This window comes from Phalacrocorax aristotelis, chromosome 2, assembly GCF_949628215.1.
Source record: "Phalacrocorax aristotelis chromosome 2, bGulAri2.1, whole genome shotgun sequence".
Taxonomy (NCBI): domain Eukaryota; kingdom Metazoa; phylum Chordata; class Aves; order Suliformes; family Phalacrocoracidae; genus Phalacrocorax; species Phalacrocorax aristotelis.
The window spans coordinates 163,318,165-163,341,261 of NC_134277.1; the positions used below are offsets into that span (position 1 = coordinate 163,318,165).

General features: G+C 38.9%; 1 protein-coding gene across 11 annotated transcripts in view; it reads right to left on the reverse strand.

The window, feature by feature from the left end:
• TRAPPC9 (trafficking protein particle complex subunit 9) overlaps positions 1-23,097 on the reverse strand; it is a 538,181-nt gene that overhangs the window by 265,291 nt on the left and 249,793 nt on the right. For all 11 annotated transcript variants that reach the window (XM_075085899.1, XM_075085893.1, XM_075085900.1 and 8 more), the window contains one exon: positions 2,341-2,494. In XM_075085899.1, coding sequence (XP_074942000.1) covers positions 2,341-2,494 — 154 coding nt within the window. The remainder of the gene's footprint in view (positions 1-2,340; positions 2,495-23,097) is intronic.

Sequence of the window (23,097 nt, forward strand, 5' to 3'; positions counted from 1 at the left end):
GCTGGATTGAATAATATGCTGCCTCCTACTTTCAGCCCTCCAAAAGTAGATGAAAATTGATCAAGTTTTACAATACTTTGACAAATGAAACACTGAAAATCTCATCACTTGAAACCCTGAATATTTCAATGGATAAAGCCATGAAAAGTGGACTTTCCATACTGGAAAATACTTCTGGTGCTCCTCAAGAAAACCTGAAATCCTCATCCTTTGTGAACTATATTTGGCCCTCACAGGGGGTTCCTGAAACTAACTTTTCACTGCAGTCAATGCAATCCACGCACTTGAAGCCTTTGTTTATGGTTCCATGTGGTACCAACCAATACAGTGAGAACTTAAGGAACTGCAAGGTAAATAATATAGCCCTTCCCTTGTAAACAATAAGATTACTTATAACAAAATTGCCTGAACTGTGTCCTCTAAAATACACATTCCTCTTCTCATGCATATACTTAGCAGAGAAAGGGTAGCTGGAGAGCTCTGAGATGGCAGACACCAAAGAGATCACTTGGTCTTACCATCCAAAAGACTTTCCCAAAAATGCCTTCTCTAGTAAGAAGTATAAGCAACTATATCCCCCTGTATCTTTGCAAATACTTTTTATCTCTTGGCTGCATTTAGGCTGGGTTCTGAAGGAAAGCAAGGCTTATGCGGTTAAGCTATGCATCCATTTCTCCATGTGTCTGTCCATCAGTATGTCTGAAATAAACTCTGCTGGCCAGTGTCAAATTACTCTGGTGGGAGGACAGATGTCTCAGAAACAAAGTTCCTCAAACTTTGCAGCAGTGAGAGATTTTTTTTTTTTACTGGTTCACATCTAAATGCAGCTGTAAGAAGTAAAAGGATGAGAAAGACTGACTCTAGTAGGGCCGTGAAACCTGGAAAACAAGGTACATGTTTCATCAAGGATTTTTAAGCACATGTGCAATTTTTTGCCTTTCGTTAGAATAGTTTTAGTTCTAGGAACAAAGAGAACATTCATAACAGATCCTAAAAGCACAGAAACTAACGCTTGCACTGAATTTAACACACAGAATTCAGGCATTGTTCTGCTGGTTTTCTAAGGTACTGACTTATATGTCAGCCATGATACTTTTGGTATCAAAACTGGGTTTAAATACAGAACACAATGGATGTAAACAGTGTTGCTCAGCAACAGGAAGTAAAGAGGATGTATTTTTACACCCCAACAAAATTATTACAACTATGCATTCAATTCCAGTGTAACAATTCAACTATGCTATCAAAGAATATTTATATCTTTCCATACCACAGAAATTTTCTGAGTGAGTTCTGGTTAAATATTGACATTCCTGCATAAACGTAACTCTTCCTGTAATCTTGCTTAGGGAGCCTGGGCAGAACCAGGTACTAAGAATCTCATTTACGTCTCAAATCTTGCCTTTGAGAAATCCTGTGCAGTTAATTTAATAATTAGTAATGAAAAATAACTTCAGATCACTAGATAAAAATACAATTAAAAGTACAAAAAGATGAACCACGATTTGATTGCCACTCTTCTCTCATTTCCTGCCACCCACTATCACGCGAATTTGAGGATGATCTCAGTGAAAAATATACATCTCCTGGAAGATGCTGAGTATCAACACATGGCTTGGGGGGCTATTGGCTGCACAGAACATTTCCCTGATGAAAATCATGAAAGAGTGTATTTTTGGCAATCCAAGCACAGGATTTTTTATGGAAATCATTACATTTACAGAAACACCATTGGTTTAACTCTAAATTGAATGCAATTTCTTATTACTAATCATAAGGCAGTATTTACTGCATTTAGAATGATTATGCAGGTTTTATGTTTTGAAAATTCATCACACAAGTCCTTTCTAACCCTTAAAAAGGCTACCCCCATTAGATATATTACTAAATCTGTAAAGAGGACTTGGAAATAAATTATTCTAATATGTTCTGATTTGTTCAAATTTAATTAAATATATAAAAACTGTCTAAATCCAGCTTCATGTATTTCTTCATGCTTCAGTTACTCAGTGTGTGGGAGAACAGAAAAATTTGACCCTCTAAAACTACTACTCATCAATCTTAACTACACTTCCTCAGTTTCCTACAAGTTGGGAGAAACACACAGGGTTTGTGGCAGGCTCAATGACTCAGAAAAAGCCGTTATAGTAAGACCCAAGCATCGTCTATATAATATACAGCACAATTAACCTTAAACAGTCTATAATTATGATAAGCTTTGTAGTTCTAATTACTTTTCTTTTCAGTAACACTGACATAAAGTGAGTTGAATTATAAAATAAAATGTGTCATAGGGCATCTATTTATATATTTTTAAAGCAAGTATTTATGAAAGGATATAATTTTCCAGCAAATATCCAGCTTGCTGTTAATCTCCAGACCTTTTGCTTGTTGCCTTTCTTCTTCCAGCTGCTTTGCATTTGCAAACTGTGTCCCGTCGGTAGGAGATTCTGGGAAGCTCTCAAAGTTGAACTTGTCAACTTGGATAGCCATCCTGTGGCAAAGGGAGAAGAAAGAGGAAGAAAACAGGATTTTTACTAAAACAGTTTTACAGATATTACTTCTGCAGAAAATGCAGACCAATGCGAAACCAAGCACTACAATATTAGTATATTTGTTTCAGCGGCATCTAGTCTGTATACTAATGATATAGAAGCCATATGATTTATGCTCCTGAAAGCAGAAGTCTAAGCCTATTAGAGATGGTAACATTTTTTAGAAATCATCAGTCAACATCTTAACGCCTTTGCGAGTGGTACACAAGGTATCTGTTTTGCAGTTGCAACTAGTTGACCTTATTGTGGTGCCGCAGAGGTTCATCTGCCCTCACCCTTGGTACGTCAAAGCTCCTGGCGTGCTTAAGACTTGCTGAAAAAAAGCAACAAGACTGGGCCAAGTGCTGATGAACATACTATTTAAAGTAGTTTATTAACCCCAACCTATACACAAGTGAAGCAAAATAGTATATACAAAAGTGTCTCCTGAAGTGAACAGTAACGCACGTAGAAAGCCATATGCACTTCATTGGTTGTACAAGCCAACTTCCTAATTTTTTGTTTAAAAATTTCCTTACAAAACTCAGGAAGTAAAGACAAAATAAACACAGTACTAGGGCCTAAATGTGGCCCTTGTCATTTTCTTGAAGAAGATCTTCCATCTTGCTTAATGTACCTTCATGAATTGCAGGCAATATTAATTTCAATATCATAATTCATTGGTAGTAAATGGTTAAATAATTGCTTTATTAAATGTACAGTAAGGCATAAAACAAATTAAACATATTAGGCTATAATACATACTAAATACTTATATGTTAAACTAGAAACACTAATCGAATATAAAAGGGAATTTAGACCAGCTCTCATCACATGAAATGTGGTTATAGCAGATCTAATATACTGTGCTGCCAAAACAGCTTTAATTTCCCAAATCGTCTGAAATAGAAAAATAATTAGGGAAGAATTAAAATACATTGCACTTGAGATGACTTTGCACTTAAGGAAAACAGAAGACCAAGCAACAGCTTTGAAAACCATTCATGATGAAATACACCTACAATGTAAGAAGGGGTATGGGAAGGGCATTTCACAAAACCACAGGATCGCTATTATTCCTTTATCTATTTCTACATAATCAAGAGGGAAACATATTCTATAAATGTTGCTAAAAGGAAAATACTAGTAACAAAAGTCAACAAGAAAGGGCTTTGAAATCCCCCCAGAATAGAAGAGATTTTCTATAATTAGCATTAATTTAAGAGAATCTTGACCCTAAAAGAAACCAGGAGAAAATACACGGCAATTAAAAGACCAAGGAATAATCTAGAGCCTATGAAGTTTACTGTGGAAAGATGAATTCAAACAGGCTCATCATGCTTCACCCTGAGCACAAACTGACATCTCAGGAGAAGCTGCTAATGTTCAAGACTACCTTCATCATTAAAAAGTACAAATACAGCACTGAGACAGAGGTGGCACAATTACTGTTCCTATAAGCTACCTATTCTGCAGCTTTGCTGATCTTCACATTTAAAAATCAAAAAAGGCAGAGGAATTAGTCTATTCCTCTCTAAGGGGTGTTTTTGTTTTGGGTATTTTTCTACAGCAAGAAATCATTAGGAGTTCTTCATTAGCATGCAAAGACCATCGAGTGCTGGGCATATAAAAAAGCTAACATGAGCTACAAAAGTGTATCACAGTAACTGCCGGATCAAGCAGAAATAGAGAATGTCATGACAAACACATAGATGCAATCGATAGAGCGGATTTAAAAAAAATATATCAGGTCTGAAACTATGACTAGCAACATCAACTCTTACTGGCATTGAAGTATGATTGGATTCTGCAAATGCCAGCTGAGTGTCCCAGATTTTGCATGGGCAATGCATGTGGAAGACAGAGACGCAACTGGAAGATTACAAATCAGTTTTGCCTTTGTTTCTGAGATTACTTCATCACTCTGCGCTACATGAGCAGATGCAAACCCAGTACTTGATTTCTATTACATACACATCACTGCTTAAATTCTCACATAAATACTCGCAGTTAGTTACCTATAGTCATATTTCAACAACAAATTATCTTAGTTCCAAACAGTCAAACATACTTAGAATCTGCCTCCCAACAGACCTGGAGAACAGCTCTCATCTAATTCTTGTGCACGCTTTTCTAAGTGAAAGATATATTAGAAAAACATTCCTGACTAATTGAGGGCATTCAGATTGAAGTCTTCTGTTAATGGATCATTACTGGCAATACAGTAATTTTTTTCCTGGAAATTAAATATGCATGTAAGCACTTTTTCCCCCAATACTCTACAATAAATCCACATCAGCTTCAGGAATACGGCCTAGATTACTCTTAACAACAGTTCATTGTCCAGCTCTGTTTGAAATAGCTTTTATTAAGCTCTAAGCAATGGAAAACTCTAGTAAATAGGACTCCTAGGACTCAGACCCTCTATTAATTTTTCAGATTTTTTAACCATGGTTTTATTTATACTGTGTATAGTGTGTTTAGCACAGTGACACCTCATGTCACATGAGAAGATGCAAAACCACCCCCAACAACATACTTGCCAACCAGAAAGTGAAGGCATCCGAGTAAAAGAGAACTATGGCAAGAAAAGTATCGCACAAAACAATATTATGAATACAGCTGTAGGCAGAATATATGAAAGCAAAAAACAGAGATAAAATAATTTTTTTCAAGACTAGAGTTACACTCAAGGTACAGCACAACAAAATAAAATCCTAGCCCTTTTTCTTAAACATATATGCATTTTATCATCAGTATTCTGCTTCCTCTTGTGCTAAAAATATTCATATCAAGTCTTGTCTCTGCATTTTTTATCAATAATGTTTCTTTAGTATTTATTCCTCAGCCTGTGGAACGTGCAGTAAATTGGAAGGCTTCACACAAAAACCAACCTACAAATAAATACCATAACCTAAATCAGTCACTCAGCCTTAAAAATTTACCCCTACACAAACACAGCTTCTTCGCTTCACTTTTAACATGGTGATTTCTCCCATCTCAAAAGACGCGTTTCACCAGTGAGGTATTAACCAACGGACATATAATTCCCGGAGCCCATTGACTGAAGGAGAAAATAGATAAGCTGGACACTGGGTTAAAATCACCAACTGAAAAAGAGGATTTTTTGGTTTTTAAGTCATCTGTACAGACCACGTGGGCTTTATCCTAAAAGAAGCAGAAGGCAGTGAAAGGCAACCTCTTGAGCATCGCTCAACTTTGTCACTCTGCTGTGCATCAAAATAATGAAACTGAAATGTAGTTTAGCCATAAAAGTCTTTCTCCACTTCTGCCCACAGTTACTTTACAACCTGTGCCTCTTGTCAAGAGTTCTCTGCACTTCTCTCACCAAATTTGTCCTTGTTTGTTACAATATACAAGGATCTATAGAATCTATACAGAAAGAAGTAAAAAAAAAGTCAATTCAGACTGAAACAGGCATTCCATTTCTTACAAACAGCTAAGGATGGCTCACGTTGTGCAAGGGTAACTGTGCACACAGTACCTTGCCCTTCACAGTAATTACATATCAGGGGAAACACAAAAGATCTTAAAACTCAAAAGTTTAAACATATAGTTGCTCCAGGAAAAGGGACTAGAATTTCATTTTAACCTTCTGTGCCTCGTGGGTAGCTATCCAAATTTCCTACAAGGAGAGTTTTCAATAAATCATGAGATATTTGTATAAAAACACTGCATTATGTAAAAATATTAAATAGCCAATCCTGCAAATGCAAAGCAGGTTTTATTTCTCTCTGGCTAACCTTCCTTGTGTGGGAGGAGGGATAAAGTAACAAGTTTTCATGAATAATGAAACAATCGTGTTTTGAAACTACTGGGTTTTGTCATGAAACGAGCCCAAGCCGTTGTGACAGCTACTCAGACAACCAAGCATCGTTACAGGGATGCAAATTATCCAAATACAAATTAAGTGAATAAAGAGGAAAAGGTCAGCTCATTGGCAATGCTGATGATATGCCTGCACGGTATCATCTCACGTCACATGTCAGGATGACTTACAGGGGAAGAAAATGACAAACCTTCTGATGGAGCAGCAGACATTTCAATGACAGTTATGTAAAGTCCTATTAAAGTAACAGTACAGAACTATTAAATACACCAGATAGTTCATTTTGTTTCACCACTTCTCATAAAATGGGCTTCGACTTGACTGGGAATAGTACTCTGTCCTGACAACAAAATACACAACAGAAAGGACTTCGTATCAAGAAAAAAAAAAACCCTGTAAATGGCATCGTGACTAGTCCTGAGCGAGCGCCCTGCACATCCCTCTTTCCTAAAGCAGTGCCAGCTAAACTTAAGCAACACCAACGGTTTCACAGAACTGGCAAGTAGCAGATAAAATTAATAGGTGAAGAATTCAGTAAGGGAGTATTGCCTGTAGTGTTACAAACCCCTGCCTCCTGCTCTGTGCCCTCGTTCCTGGCAGGAGAGCGGGCAGGTCCCAGGCGTACCCTCTCCCTCAGTGATGCATCTCAGCTCTTTTGATGTCCTCATTTCTTATTAGAGGATGAATCTATCAAGTGAAATTAAATATGTCACAGTCACCAAATAAAACAGGGTTAAAAGCAGGCATGGTATTAAAAGAAAGCAGCAATCTGGTTAACATAACTAGATTTCATCTTTCATTAAGTAAATAAAATACTGCTGCTTAGGTTGGAAGAATAAAATCTAGAGATAGTCCTTATTCAATTATCTTTAGGAAGAAACAGTGTAACAGGAACACAAAAGCTCTTCCTCATGGCTAACTACCTATTTAAGTACTATCATCCACAGATGAGTTTGCAAGCTGTTTCCATAATGAAGCTGAAAGGAGGCAGTTGGAGACTTTATTCAATATTATGCTTCCTGTTCATCCTCCTTTTTTATATAAAGTAGACAGTGGGGACACAGAGCCAGACTGTATTACTACTACTTATGTAAAATGCTCATGTATATGAATAGTCCCTGTATAGTCAATGACTTTACATTTCAGGAGAAGCTAGAAGTGAGGATGATACTCTTGTTCTCACTTTCACAAGGAAAAAAAAATGCATAAGACAAGCCTACTTAAAAAAAGAAACTTCACCTGACTCTACCATTGTGCAGTCTCAGTAATAATGTTTTTATAACGTCATGGCTGAACGTGAGCCAGCAGTGTGCCCAGGTGGCCAAAAAGGCCAACAGCATCCTGGCTTGTACCAGGAATAGTGTGGCCAGCAGGAGCAGGGCAGGGATTGTGCCTCTGTACTCAGCACTGGTGAGGCCGCACCTCGAGTACTGTGTGCAGTTTTGGGCCCCTCAGTACAAGAAGCACATCGAGGTGCTGGAGTGTGTCCAGAGAAGGGCAACGAAGCTGGTGAAGGGTCTGGAGAACAAGGCTGATGAGGAACGGCTGAGGGAGCTGGGGTTGTTTAGCCTGGAGAAGAGGAGGCTGAGGGGAGACCTTCTCGCTCTCTACAACTCCCTGAAAGGAGGTTTGTAGTGAGGTGGGGGTTGGTCTCTTCTCTCAAGTCATTAGCGATAGGACGAGAGGAAATGGCCTCAAGCTGCACAGGGGAGGTTTAGATTGGATATTAGGAAAAATGTCTTCACTGCAAGAGTGGTCAGGCATTGGAACAGGCTGCCCAGAGAGGTGGGGGAGTCACCATCACTGGAACTATTTAAAAGAAGGGTAGACGTGGTACTTGAGGATATGGTTTAGTGGTGGACTTGGCAGTGATAGGTTGGCGGTTGGACTTGATGATCTTAAGGGTCTTTTCCAACCTTAATGATTCTATGATTCTATGTTTCAGGTACACATAATTCTACCCTAAATACAAGTGCTGCAACTGATATTAAAAACGGTAGAGTAGTGACACTCCAGTGCATAATAATGTATAAGCAAAGACAGACCTAAAGAATCAAATCGCTTGCAGATGAATACATATATATCACTCAATGAAAATGAGAAAGTAATCCAAACTAACATATACCTTGTGTTTACTTCTAATTATTTCACTGCTTTAGAAGTGCAGTCTATGTTTCATTGACCTCAATAAAATACATCTATAAAAATCACTTTCTCAAGTGACCCGTAAGTAATGGTGTCTCCTCCTGACCTCAAACAGACTTCATAAAGGATTGCTTTAATACCTGAACTGTGCAGAGCAAAAGATAAATTATTCCATTAATCTCAAAAAGGTCAATTAAATGAAAAAAATTTGCATTAAGAACTTAATTATTTATTTAAAATAATTGAAGAAGAGATAAAAGTCAAAGGAGAGTGCTGAACTCTGTAAAATTCAATATTTTACACTTATCTGATCCACAACATTTCAGATGGTAAAAAGTTAAAGCAGAAGAGAATAGTTCCACTGTATATAACGTAATATTTGAAAATGGAGCAGTGCTAAGAGATATTTAGCTACATAAATCCTCTGTTTAAATGAGATTATACTATGCATGCTGAGAATCTGGCTTTTTAATTCCTAATGCCAAATCTGAAACCCATGAACTGGAAATGAAGAGGCCTAATAGTTAACTTCAACTTGCATCTTTTTTCACTTGTCCATTTACAGAATTTGGACTTCTATGGCAAACACCATGCAGCGAAACTTTTAGCTACTTAATGAAATACTAGATTTAAAATAATAATAATAATAGCTTACTCTATAAATACACAAACTTCCATAGGGTGCACGAAGAGAGTAATAAGCCATAGACATTCACTCCATTAGGAAATCTAGAAAAGCATAAGCACGATAATACTTGGAAGACTGAGTTGAATATCCTCCCTTTATTTCTCACAGCTGAATTACAAATGGATTGTCATCCGATCAGTATCCAAAATGAAGCCATACTGTATCTCCTACCTCTCTCGCAGTGGAATATAAATAATCAGAAAAATAAATTTTAAAAGGTATATTTTCATATTCAGTACTGTTTTATATGGCAGAAAGTGCAAAAGAAAACATAGGTAAATTTAAAACATTAAATTACATTGCACTTGCTTGTTGTCTTCTTTATATACAAAGATAACATTTGCCCTTTTTCCCAGAGCACTGCAGTAAAAGTTAAAAGCTCGCTTTGAGAAGATTTACTGTGATAACCTAATTCTTTTCCAAGTCATTGTTTTCCCAGTTTCCCTTCTTAGATGTGTACCTCGTATACTTCTATCACATGTGTGATCTTCACATTTTCAGGATTTCTTAAAAAAGCAATAGCTGTTGAGAGTGCCCCTTGGTTAGTTCCTTGAGGAGTCTTGTATTCAAGTTCGCCCAGTCCATGGACTTTAAAATGTGTGTTTTGCCACAGCCTCGTCATTCTTTTGGTATATAAAGCAGTCATGCAGACTTTATTACAGATTCTCAAGTCCTAGAAGCAAGTTTTGTGAGTGACTCTACTGAGTTCACGTGGCAAGGTTTTGGTAGCACGGGGCTACAGGGCGGCTTCGGTGAGAAGCTGCTAGAAGCTTCCCCTATGTCCATTAGAGCCAATGCCAGCCGGCTCCAAGATGGGCCCACCACTGCCCAAAGCCAAGCCCATCAGCGATGGTGGTAGCACCTCTGGGATAACTTATTTAAGAAGGGGAAAAACTGCTGGGCAACAGCAGCCAGAGAGAGGGGTGAGAATATGTGAGAGACACAACCCTGCAGACACCAAGGTCAGTCAAGGAGGGGGAGGAGGTGCTCCAGGTGCCAGAGCAGAGATTCTCCTGCAGCCTGTGGTGAAGGGACCAGCCATGGAAGGGACCAACACTAGAGCAGTTCATGAAGAACTGAAGCCCATGGGAAGGACCCACACTGGAAAAGTTCATGGAGGACTGTCTCCCTTGGGAGGGACCCCATGCTGGAGCAGGGGAAGAGCCTGAGGAGTCCTCCCCCTGAGGAGGAAGGAGCAGCACACACCTGTGATGAACTGACCCCAACCCCCATTCCGGGAAGGAGGCAAAGAATTCAGGAGTGAAATTGAGCCCAGGAATAGGAGAGGAGTGGGACGAAGATGTTTTCATTTTTCTTTCTCATTATCCTACTTTGATTTGTTTGGTAGTAAATTAATTTTCTTGAAGCCGAGTCTGTTCTGCCCAAGATGGTAATCGCTGAATGATCTCCCTGTCCTTATCTCAACCCACGAGCCTTTTGTAGTATTTTTCTCCCTCTGACCAGCTGACAGGAGTGATAGAGCAGCTTTGGTGGGCACCTGACATCCAGCCAAGGTCAACCCACCAAGTGACACCATACTCGAACTAGCCTGTGAAAGAATAAAGTTGGAGGAGAACCAGGACATAATCAGTTTAAGAAACCAAAGCACCAGTACAACAGTGAACGCCTCCCACTGTAGCAATGTGGCCATGAGTTTTGACCTACAGAGCTTATTTTATAACTACTACCAGGAATAATGTTCACAACCATGAGTGGGGGCACAAGGAGCTTTAATCATGTTCCATAAATCTTAGCTCCCAGTGAGGAAGCTTCTCCTGAGGTGTACAGGTTCCACAGCAGTCAACTGCTCAGCACTATTAAGTAAAATTATACACATCTCACTCACATGCAGACATACACAAAATTTTCACCTAAACAATATTTTTCTCAAAAACATCATGTGCATATGAAGTTTATTAAGTTCTTCCATTCTTCCTCCACCAATAAGACCTAAACATGTGTTTAGAAGTCTGCTCAGAAACAAGCTATTTTCAGAAAACAAACTCTCCCACTGAGCAGTGCAGCAGCCTGAAAGACCACGTTGGCCTTACCAGTTCTCTTAGTTCTCTTCAACTGTTGTATCCTTAATGAACGTTAATGTGATAGCCTCAAAGCACCTCCCCTCCGCCCAGGAAATAACGGTTAACAAACCAAGGCGTTGCTTCTATTGCTAATTATACTCAGGCTTTAGCAGCCCTGGATCCAACTTCAGCAATACGCGGAGCTAGGACTGTCTCTTCTTGTATCTCATCATGTTTATATTGATTTACATTTTGCCCCACAGATTGCTGTGTTGCATTAGTTGTCTGCTTTGCCTGATTAGTATACCAGAAAATGAGTGCTGCTCTAAAATACCTTGCTATTTTAGGCAAAACTCAACTGCAGTAGCTTCCCAATTGGAAATTGCTGTATCTTATCAAATAACTGTCCTACCAGTTGCTCTCTTATTCAATGAGCCGTGAGCTCAAGCTCCTATGGGAAAGGGCAGTAAAAGTGAATGGCAAGGAGCCTTAGGTCTGAACATTACAGCTAGAAAATCAGTATTTATTTAATTATTAAAATGGAAAAATACTCATTTTGGAGCAGTTGCCTGCCGCATTAACCTACCTCCGTCAATCAGGATGGTCTAGACCACACGTTATACGCGGACAATCGATCACGCAGCCCTGTTTGCACACCTGCCTAATGTCCAGGCAGCAACACAACCATCTTCAAAGAACCAAAACAAATTTTAAAAAACCATCAAAATCCAACTAGATCAAAGGGCTTTTGAGTCTTCTTTCCTATGGTTCAGAAATAGTTTGAACATAGTAGTTTGAATTTTAGAAAGGAAAATTTCACCCATGAGCAAAGTCACACTTAGGAAGCTTTCACAGAATATGCAGCTCATGTAAAAGAACTCACAGGTAAAACCAGGATTTTCGGTGCTACTAATAAAACAACATTTCTTATCATTTTCATATACTTAAATTTCTTATATGAGAATGCATTGGAGGAATTGGAGGGAAGGAGGATAACAACTACTACAAGTTATATGCAGTCAGCTAATGGTGTCCGAGATAAAGACACTTTGGCTTTGATAGAGTTCCAGAGCACCCTTGGTATCATGGCAAGGACAAAGCCCCCAGCTGAGGAACAATTTAAAACAAAACCCCCAAATTATGACCTTTCCACTAAAAGTACACACTGAAGGTATTATTTTAACTATACTACTGAACTTTTTCAAAATTTTCATGCTTATTAAGAGAAAGTTTTCTTCTTAAAATGAGAAATACCCTGAAAGGATTAAGGAGTGCTGTAATTTTTCATTTAAGTAGTTCACTCATGTCTACTTGAAATAATGCTGTGAAAATGTCTAGCTTTAAAAATATTTTTTTAGCTTAATCCTTTCAGTGCTTCCTAAACTGAGAAAATTATTTCAAGTAAAAATGCAACTTGATATTATTGAGAAACCTTGGTAATGTTTTAAAATATGTACATGTTGAAGGTGGGGTTTTTTCAGCATTTCTTTTTAATCTAGAAATTGAAAAAGTCTTTTCATTCATCTAAATCAAGATTTTATGAACTAAAAAAAATTCTAATCAAAATTCTGTGAATCTCTCTTTCTTTGTAGCATTCCTTTATAGGTAATAAAAGCTCAGAAGATGATGCTATCCAAATTTCTGCAAGACAATTTTTCCTTTAAAAAAAATGTAAGCTGCAAGGTAAAATCCAAAGGCACCAAAATAGAAAATAATTATTTGAGATGTCTTGTATGAAAATTTCATACACTTTCCACTCATTGACTAGATTTTGCTGACTATAATAAAAACAGTCGTAGGCATATCTAGACTTAGGCATCCATTTCAAATTGAATCCCAGCTTAGGAATCAGTCTTATTCTCCACCTTTACAGGGGGGAAATCAACATATTTTCACTTCCAGAGTTGAAATTCATTTGCATATAGATCACCAACTTTCTTTTTTTAAAAAAGTCCCACCTGGTTCCCAGTTCCTGCAAAGAAGCCAAAAGCCCCCAAAAAATACAGAGAGGGGCACACATACCCAAACACACACACAGTGTTAGGTCAATTTAACAGTTTACCAAAACAACAGCAATAAAAAAATTCTTTCCCATCCACAAAGAACAATTTAATGTAGCAAATCCCAGAGTCAGATCATCCCAAAATGATAAGCCAGTGCTATCAGGTACCAGGTATATTGCACCCCAGAATTGTGCAGCAGCTTTATAAACCTTCCCATTCACAGCTGAGAGGCCTCCATGCTGCCAGTGTGCTAATTTGCTGAGTTATTCAATTATACAGGTATAAATGGATTACCATGTTAATATCAAACCTGGAAGCATATATTATTAAGATTGGATTTCTATATCCTATACTAAGCAAATAATACTGTAAATATACTAAGCAAAGATTACACAGTCTGCTTTTTTCTGAAACTAGGTTTTTTATACAAAATGTTTCCCTTTTATTGCTTACTGTTCTCCATTTCTTTTCTTCCATGCAACTAAAAAAGAGACGCCATCAAGCAGTAAATCGAGGATTAAAGCTGCAGAGATTTTTTTACTCCCATTTATTCCCATTGAGCCTCCCTCAGGGATATACAAATCGGAAATTGTTAAATTATCATCTAATAGGCAGAAACAACGTAGGCGAGACCAATTAAGTAAAAAGCAGAAAGTTCTATTACACATGTAATTAAATGAAATTCTTCGACTAGACTACATTAGACTCATTCCCCAAAAAGGACAGAACTTGACTTTAATCAGCACACGACACATTGTATGACATGTCGATAAAATAGCACATTAAGAGGTTTGATATTACTAAAAAGAGCAGTTTTGTTAATTGTAAATCAGGTTACTTCCAGGTGGTAGGAAATAGGCTAAATAGCAGCATTCCCTCCTATATACACAAGGCTCTAATGACACATAATTGAGTACAAAGTCATAAAAGAGTAGCTTTCCTTTTTTTTTTTTAGCTGTAATATCCTTCAAATAGGTACCTACACACATGTTTTTTGACTATTCTCTTACAGAAATCCATATGTTATCACGGAATGCTGGAAATCATTAAATCAAACCACCACCTTAATCACCAACTGTAATGTGAGTGACAATAACCAGGGATAATTTGGGCTTGTAACCACGAACATCATCAAAACGAATAATGCAGCAAGGGAAAAAAAATGCAATGCCAACAATTCTCTTTTACAAGCTCACGGGCTCTTCATCTCTAGCCATTCTCAGCACTGAGGCAAACTCTTGCGCATTACAGGCACCAGCTCAGCAGTGCCCGGAGCCCCATCCTCGTGCCACTGCACGGCACCTTTGGGCCAGCCCTTGGCAGCCTCTTCAGGAGCTGGAACGCGGGCTGGGATGAAAACATACTCCAAAAGGGAGATACAAGGAACTCTCCTGGGCTACAGAAGCCAGAGGAGGAGGAGAAAGAACACCTCTCCTTTCTGAAAATTGTCTAAACTTATCAAAATGTAAGGCATCTTCACCCCATTTTGAGAATAAAACAACAGGATTTAGTTCAACCAGTAACTGTTTACCAAACTGATAATCAGAATATCAGATATGGATTAACAGCTCTAAGTGCAAGTTGCATTTTGGAACTAAATTAATTCTGCAATTGTTCTGCAAACGAGGAGGTAAACAGTTTCACAGACCTGGGACAACCTCTCAACCCTAAGCCTAATCATTATTTTCCTTCAAGTAATTCCCAATAACCCACATTTACCTACCCCTTTTTATGTTATATTTCTTTAGACAAAACCATTTCGACAGCAAATCTGTGACCTTCTATCTCAAGAAAGTTCCTATCCATTGGAAAACATTTGCCAAGAAGACCTAGAAACCCTGGTTAAACCATTATCATTATTTCAGTATTGGAAATATCACTTTATTGTTTCTGTCATACACGTACACAAACTAAAATGGAAGACTTGGAAAGGAAATCAAGTGATTTGCTTTCTCAGTTGAACACTATGGAAATGCAGAAAATGGAAAAGCCACATGGTTTAAATCCCCTTAGGAAAAAAAATATTAAAAAAATATATCAAAAAAACAAACAGCTTACTTTTAAAAATGCTTAATCTTTTAAAATGGTAATGATTTGTACAAATCAGTTCTTGTGCACAAAGAGATCAAAACTACGTGAATTTGTGTGGTTGATAGCTGCGCTGAACAGCAAGAGGCAATAGGAAAGACAAAACCCAGGGCTTGTTTTGGTGAGCATGTTTTCAGGACAAGTAGTACAGACATAACCAACTGTCTAATGTCACTGTGTGCTTGAAAATATCATTGTACAGGAGTCCAGCCTGCACAGCCTCTCAGATAACGCCAGATAAAAGACAAGAAGGTCTCCTTGAGAATTACAGATGGCCTGTTCTTTCCAGAAAAGGAGACCTAATAGCAAAATACAAGAGAAATACACGAAAGAAGTTGACTTGTACACACATAGAACAGCCTGGGAAACAAACAATAAGGAGTACTGACGTAAGAATATTCCTCATCTAGATTTAAATTCCACAATTAAAGCCTGTGTATATGTACTTATTGCCTGATGTCACCATTTTATCAGCACTCACTAATCACTCCATAGCTTACTGTCATGACTGAACCCCAGCCAGCAACTAGGGACCACACAGCTGCTCGCTCACTCCCCCACACCAGGATGGGGGGAAGAGAATCGGAAGGGTAAAAGTGAGAAAACTCATGGGCTGAGATAAGAACCATTTAATAATTGAAATATAACAATAGTAATAAGGAAAAGGGAATGGGAAAAGGAAAAAGGGAAAAGGGAAAAAAAGGGAAAAGGAAAAAGGGAAAAAGAAAAAAGGGAAAAAGGAAAATAAAACAAGACAATAAAACAAGACAAGTGATGCAAATGAAAACAACTGCTCACCACCAGCAGACTGATGCCCAGCCAGTCCCTGAGCGGCACCCCCCCGCCAACCCTCCCCCTAGTTTATCGCTGAGCATGACGTCATATAGTGTGGAATATCCCCTGGGTCAGCTGGGGTCAGCTCTCCCAGCCGTGTCCCCTCCCAGCTCCTTGTGCACCCCCAGCCCACTCGCTGGTGGGGTGGGGTGAGAGGCAGAAAAGGCCTTGACTGTGTGTAAGCCCTGCTCAGCTGTAACAAACACACCCCTGTATTATCAACACTGTTTTCTCCACAAATCCAAAACACAGACCCATGCTAGCTACTGTGAATAAAATTAACTCTATCCCAGACAAACCCAGCACACTCACTTTCATTAAATTCTCCATTTCATATTAAAGAAGTCATGACTCTGAATATTCTTGAGTCTTCTCCTACTCAAGTCCCTGTGTGTTCAGAAGGAAAATAAGTGACAGCTGAAATAAACCACTAGTGATGCTCGTCTTAAGATGTGCTTTCCACCAATATATCAAGGGGAAAAAAGGAAATATTGGTAAAGCACAATAATCTATTATGCCTGACACCGCTGGGCATGGCAGTGTTGCTGTAGGATGAGACGGGGTAAAGGCTGCTCATGAGTACATACAAAATACGCTAGCAAGAAGCAGCTTAGATCATTATTTACAGAACACAGCACAACCTATTATTTGAGCCCATGGATATTTTAAAAGACATCTCAAAGACTTAACACAAACTTCACTTTCTAAGTTTACTTTAGTACTTAACAAGTCTAAATTCAAATGAAAACCAGGACCTCGGCTCATGACTTCAAGCACGACGCTTGTGCTCTCCTATCTTTATGCTTCTGAACTTAACTTTCACCTTTCATTTCATTTTCCATACATACTTTGCTTTTCCCTCCAGTGAATAATGAATAATACACAATATAGAGTGTAATGCTTAGGAATAAATCTAAGCTGAATTCAGGGAGGAAAATGCAGTTGAACTGTTACATTCATGTCAGGATCCAAAACAGTAAGATCTGATCAAGCAGCTAAAAAGACAACACTTACAACAATAATGGATATCAAATATATAAGGGGGAAAAAAAACCCTTAATATTTGTAAGTGCATGGAATTAATAATGATAAAATATTTACTAAATCTACAGATGTTGCTGCATTCATTTACTCCCATTTCTTACAAAGTTCAGTGGATTTAATAATGCAGTTTCTTTTGTAAGGGTAAAAATTTTGGTTGTTCCATGATCTTTATTGCCATAAGCCTCTCTAAAAAAAGAAATTACTCTTTCTGTGTGACAGCTTTAGGAGATGTAGGTTTACTGATCTCAAGGAACAAAACATTTTGTGTTTTGACGTACGCTGTTCATTTCAGTGAAGAAATCATCTATTCTCAATCTCAGTTCTATTAATAATTGAAATGATTTTTCATAACACAAAAGTTTTCTCAAAAATATAGGCAAATCTTTTGACAAAACTTGAGCCCTGCCCATAAATCCTCATTGATTAAACTGAGTTAACTTGGCGGATAATAATCCTTTGTTTAATGTGCCCTTACATTCTAAAAAACTCTCCTATGGTTTATCGGGTCAGTGACTCCAAATCAAAGTTCTTTCATTTATCGCTTAATTCCTCCCTTCCAGTCTTCTAATACCCACACTCAGGTTATTAATGTTTGTGATCTTTTCCCCATTCATCACTATCAATAACAAGCTTTTCCAAAGTCTCTGCTATGCCCAGAAGCGGAGGAAGTACAAATGAAGGCCAGAATTTGGCCAAGTAATTAGAATTCAGTTAACAATCCTGTAGATAATACGTGGTCCAGACTATAATGACACCCTTTATCATGCTCTTCCACTCCAGTGACTGAACAATTTTAGATATTTATAAATATGGAAAAGGACGGCTATTCACCAAAAACTGGAAGATCTTTTCAGATGCCGTGGCCCACTTGAGCGTTTAGCTATTGGTCACACTCACCAATATGCCATTAGCTACTTTTTTAGCCTTACCCTCATCACCTCACCTAACACTTCCCTCAAGCTGCAACCCACCCACGTGCTGCTGGAAAATTACCCAAAAAAAGACAGCATATTCCCCTCACCCCCTTCAGCTTCTCTCAATATCCAAACTAAATTCAAAAATAAAAAATGACACAGATAAAAGGAAAAAGTCAGCTGACTTTTTAAACTGGAGGTCTTAAGAGTTTGCACTCTACTCCATTGAGCTCTGTGTTAAATTAGTCTCTGGCCTCTCCACCACTGTTGAGAGGAGACAAATTTTATGTCTTGGCTTGGCTTGTATCAGGAATAGTGTGGCCAGCAGGAGCAGGGCAGGGATCGTGCCTCTGTACTCGGCACTGGTGAGGCCGCACCTCGAATCCTGTGTTCAGTTTTGGGCCTCTCAGGACAAGGACATCGAGGTGCTGGAGCGTGTCCAGAGAAGGGCAACGAAGCTGGTGAAGGGTCTGGAGAACAAGGCTGATGAGGAGCAGCTGAAGGAGCTGGGGTTGTTTAGCCTGGAGAAGAGAAGGCTGAGGGGAGACCTTATCGCTCTCTGCAACTCATTGAAAGGATCTTGTAGTGAGGTGGGTGTTGGTCTCTTCTCTCAAGTCATTAGTGATAAGACAAGAGGAAATGCCCTCAAGCTGCATCAGGGGAGGTTTAGATTGGATATTAGGAAAAATGTCTTCACTGCAAGAGTGGTCAGGCATTGGAACAGGCTGCCCAGAGAGGCGGGGGAGTCACCATCACTGGAACTATTTAAAAGAAGGGTAGACATGGTACTTGAGGATATGGTTTAGTGGTGGACTTGGCAGTGATAGGTTGGCGGTTGGACTTGATGATCTTAAGGGTCTTTTCCAACCTTAATGATTCTATGATTCTTCCTGCTGTCAATGAAAGTACATCTAGCTGATTTGGGTAAATTTGCTGTAGTTCCGTGAGGCACTCAGGTAAGCGCAGAGATGCTCGCCAGACCATACACTTTTGATCTGAACTTTGGGGCAATTTTATAACTTGAAAGACCAAGCAGCTTTGGAATCTTAGTCACAATAATATGAATATAATTTCAGGAGCAGCTTCGATTTCTTCTTCCTAAGGTATTTTTAAAGATTTGGAACCAGGGGGAAGCATCCATCGTTAGTTACACTGAGTAAATCAGGAACACAAATCAGTGACTTAGAAACACTAATCTGTTAATCAGAAACACATCTGATCTGGGCCAGCAGAGCACCCACAACAGAGCCAAATCTCTTGTTGGTGTCCAACACAAATGAAATCCCAGACATTTTTAGTGCTGAAAATTAAGTAGAGGAGATTATCTTGGATGTTAGCTCTTCTCTTTGGAAGCCAGAAATGACTCAGACAACTCAAAATGCTTTGTGCTTCATTTTACACTCATTTCCTGACTACATATCACACAGTCCTATCAGTACCCATCGAGACCTGCAACATGATTATTGCTGATATAAAACGAGCCCAGAGCTCCAAAGCACTTACAAGCATCAGACATTTTGTGTCCTAACCAGGGAAAAACCGTAACAGGGTAGGGCTGAAGATGAAAGGCTCATCGTTGCAGATGCTGGCCATGTCTCATCATCAAAGAAAAAGCATGGCTCAAATTATCTCAAGTAAGTGAAACAGCTGCACAACCATCTCTAGGAATCTTTGTACCTGTTTGAAGTAATGATAAAAAATAACTCTACTTAACTTGATGTGTACATATCTACTGGTGCGGAGACCTCCATGAACAGCCTGAGAGTTACAGAGAATCCAAACTACACACCCTTGTGCTGACAGTGGTCTTGACCTTTGACAAACTGATTATATTTACACAAGAACATGCAAAATAGGAAACACACCCCTCCCATAGGATGGATAGAAACAAATCCGTTTTCCTTATGAAGGGATCAATTTATATTTCAACCAGTTACCATATTTAACTTCAACCACAAAAACTGTTTGCCAGTTTCTGAAATTCAGAATAAATCTGTCCTTTTTTCCTCTTTGTTAGCAGAAAACAGCTGACTTAAAGCTCCATTCTTCTCAAACGAGAGGAAACCTAGTGGGGAATACTTTAGTAGTGTGTCTAAGCAGGCTTTCATGAGAAACATTTCTGAGAAGGATGGAGAAAAGCCAGTGGGCAAAGTAGTTATTCTTACTGGCAAGGGATCTAACAGTGGGATTTACTTCAAGATAAAGAAAGAACCCTGCACTGGTGTTTACACAGGTATTTAAAGACCCATTGAACTCAAGGGAGGAAACAAAGAGAATGGTCCCCTAACAAAGATCTGGGGTGCCATAAGGATGACCCTTACTGCTCTGTATCAACAACTGCAGCCAAAGCAGATAAGGGAGACTGACGATCCCCTTGTAAAGACACAGATCCTTGCTGAAGCGCAATTAGGGGGGTAGAGGACAAATGACAGCTTTTGTAAAGTTAGTTTGAGCGCAGAGGCATTCATTAAGCACAAGGAACTGCACCTCCCTGGAGTTCTCCAGCTCTTCCACAGTGGGGTTTCTTGGTGGCAGAGTACTTCGTCTCCTACAGTTCTGAGAAAATAGTATCTAAAGCTGCAGGATGTGCTCATCGCATCAACATGTGACACAGTAACGACGCACCGTTGCCTTGATTCAGCACATCGGCTGTAGCAAGTATGTTGTAAATAACATGTTATGGATGGGAATAATTCCAGGTATCTCAAGGACGCAGATAGATCCTATACTTCTACTAAGGTAACTGCACTACCAAGAAGGTTCCAAGACGTTTTTGGGAAGTCCTGGAAGTCTTAATGCTGTGGAAGCTCAAGGGAAAGACTGGGATTTCCCTGGAACTGCGCAGTGCGGGGCTCACTGAAGAACACTGTGACCCAACAAAGGGCCGCAGGAAGCAATCGACAGCTGAAACACTCACAGTGTAAGCAGATGATGACTATTTTTCTCCTTCTGTTGTGGCTGATAAAGGCTGCTTGACTGAGGTCTGCCCCACCCCACGCTGTAAATACCCATGGGGCCATAAGGCAACAGAGAAGGTAATTCTGCCATTCATGACAGAAAGTGTTCCCTCAAGATGGAGTATTCTGAAACTTTTTGTCTTTTTCATCTGAAAAGAGGAAATCAAGAAAAGAATATCTACATGCTTTGGGATCACACATGAAAAATTGAGAGGTAGAAACAGATTGAAACGAGTGAGACCCTCAAAGCCCAACAACAGCTTCAAAGTCAACATCCAAATGTTTTTGTCTAAGCACTCAAAACACAAGCAAGGCAATATTCTAAAAGGGACAACAAGGAAGCTAGAAGAATGCAGCTGCGATGTCACGCAAAGAATGACACAGGTAGATGAAGCGTCCTTCAGGAGGTACCCACGTATTTTATGAGCATTAGTCCATTCAGCACAGGAGAAGTTAAAGTATTTGGTGGCAAGCAGTTGGAAATGCACACATCCTTGTAAGAAAGTGTGCATGGGCAATCACTCAAAGAGAAAGAAAAACTATGTTTAACAACAACAAAAAAAATGCATCAAAAGCAAACTAAACAAAGAGAAGAGAGGGAGATGCTATAAAGCATTATTTCCACAGCCAGTTTTCATTAACAGAAGAATACCTGAAGATCCTAGACTTTGATCAAATAATGTGTGCAGAAGCAGCAAGCTATTTTATGAGATTCCAAGACAAGCTTCTCTCAATTCCATCAGGGAAAAAAAATTAGAGAGACGAAATGCAAGTTACTGCATGGTGAAGCTGTACCTGTTCCAGCACCTTACACATCAGTCTTTCTCTGGGCTGTTTTAATTCTGAATTTATTGAAAACGTAGTGATTACTGTGGGGATAATTATGGCATCTCTTTTTTTCCCCTGGTTTAAATTGCTAATCAGCACATTTGAACCTTAGGCTATTTTATGTATAGTTGTGGTTTTGGTCTTATCCTGTGATTGGATTGTTTTTCAAAAATACCTGCAATGTCAGAAATGAATACCCATTAAAACAAGAAAAGAGCATAAAGATGATACACAGTACAAGCTTTACCTGTTCTTTTTAAGGGAGAAATCCACGCAGCCAGAAACCACTTCCCAGCAAACATACAGTTGCATTGAATCATTAAGCCAGCACAGGGCTTAAAAGGATAAATCTCAGCTTTTAAGTGCAAAATAGAATTCAATTTTAACTACTGAGCCATGACCACTGCCTCTTTAACAATGTTATAAAAAGCTACTTGGCTTTTCAAATTTAAAAAAGTCAGAGTCACATAAATATGCTCACAAAGGGTCTAAAAATAAGCTGCCTACCCACAAGGTCAGGAGCAGTAGACGCAAAGAACTGAAGCTCTAGAAAGAGCTTCGAATAAGGAAAATACTATTGACAAATATGAAAATGTTGCCACCAGTTCACAGTTATTTCAGTACATTTTTTCAGTGTCAACTTACAGCGAGTTATACTCAAGCTAAAATGGCTTGAGATGTAGGAGTAATCTCGAATACGCGGTTCTCATCAGTGAACCACCTTACTGGTGTTCAGAGCATACTTATTTTAACATATTAACTGAAATTAAACTTTGGTGCGTGCCCTTTCCACTCTTTACTGATGATGTACTAAAGGAGAATAAAGATAAACGTATCTGAGACGCATTAAGGCAGAAACCAGTAATTCTCGACAATTCAGCGTACTCCAGCACGCCTCGTTACTATGAATGCAGAGAACATGTACAGTGTCGATCACACTACATCAGAAACATGTCAATGTAGATCTTCTAATGGATTGTTCTCCAACTCCTGATGGAAACTAAATCAGCTGTATCACAACCGTCACTTTAACATACTTCATGCTTCTCAGAGTTGAAAAATACAGTGGAAACAGCGATAATGGTGGGGGCTCAGGCTTCCTTGAGAAATCTCTTTTTTTTTTTGGCTGTGGCAGGTCTACACCTGGTAGAATATCGTATCACAAGACAGAGAGCTCCTCTTTGTAGACCT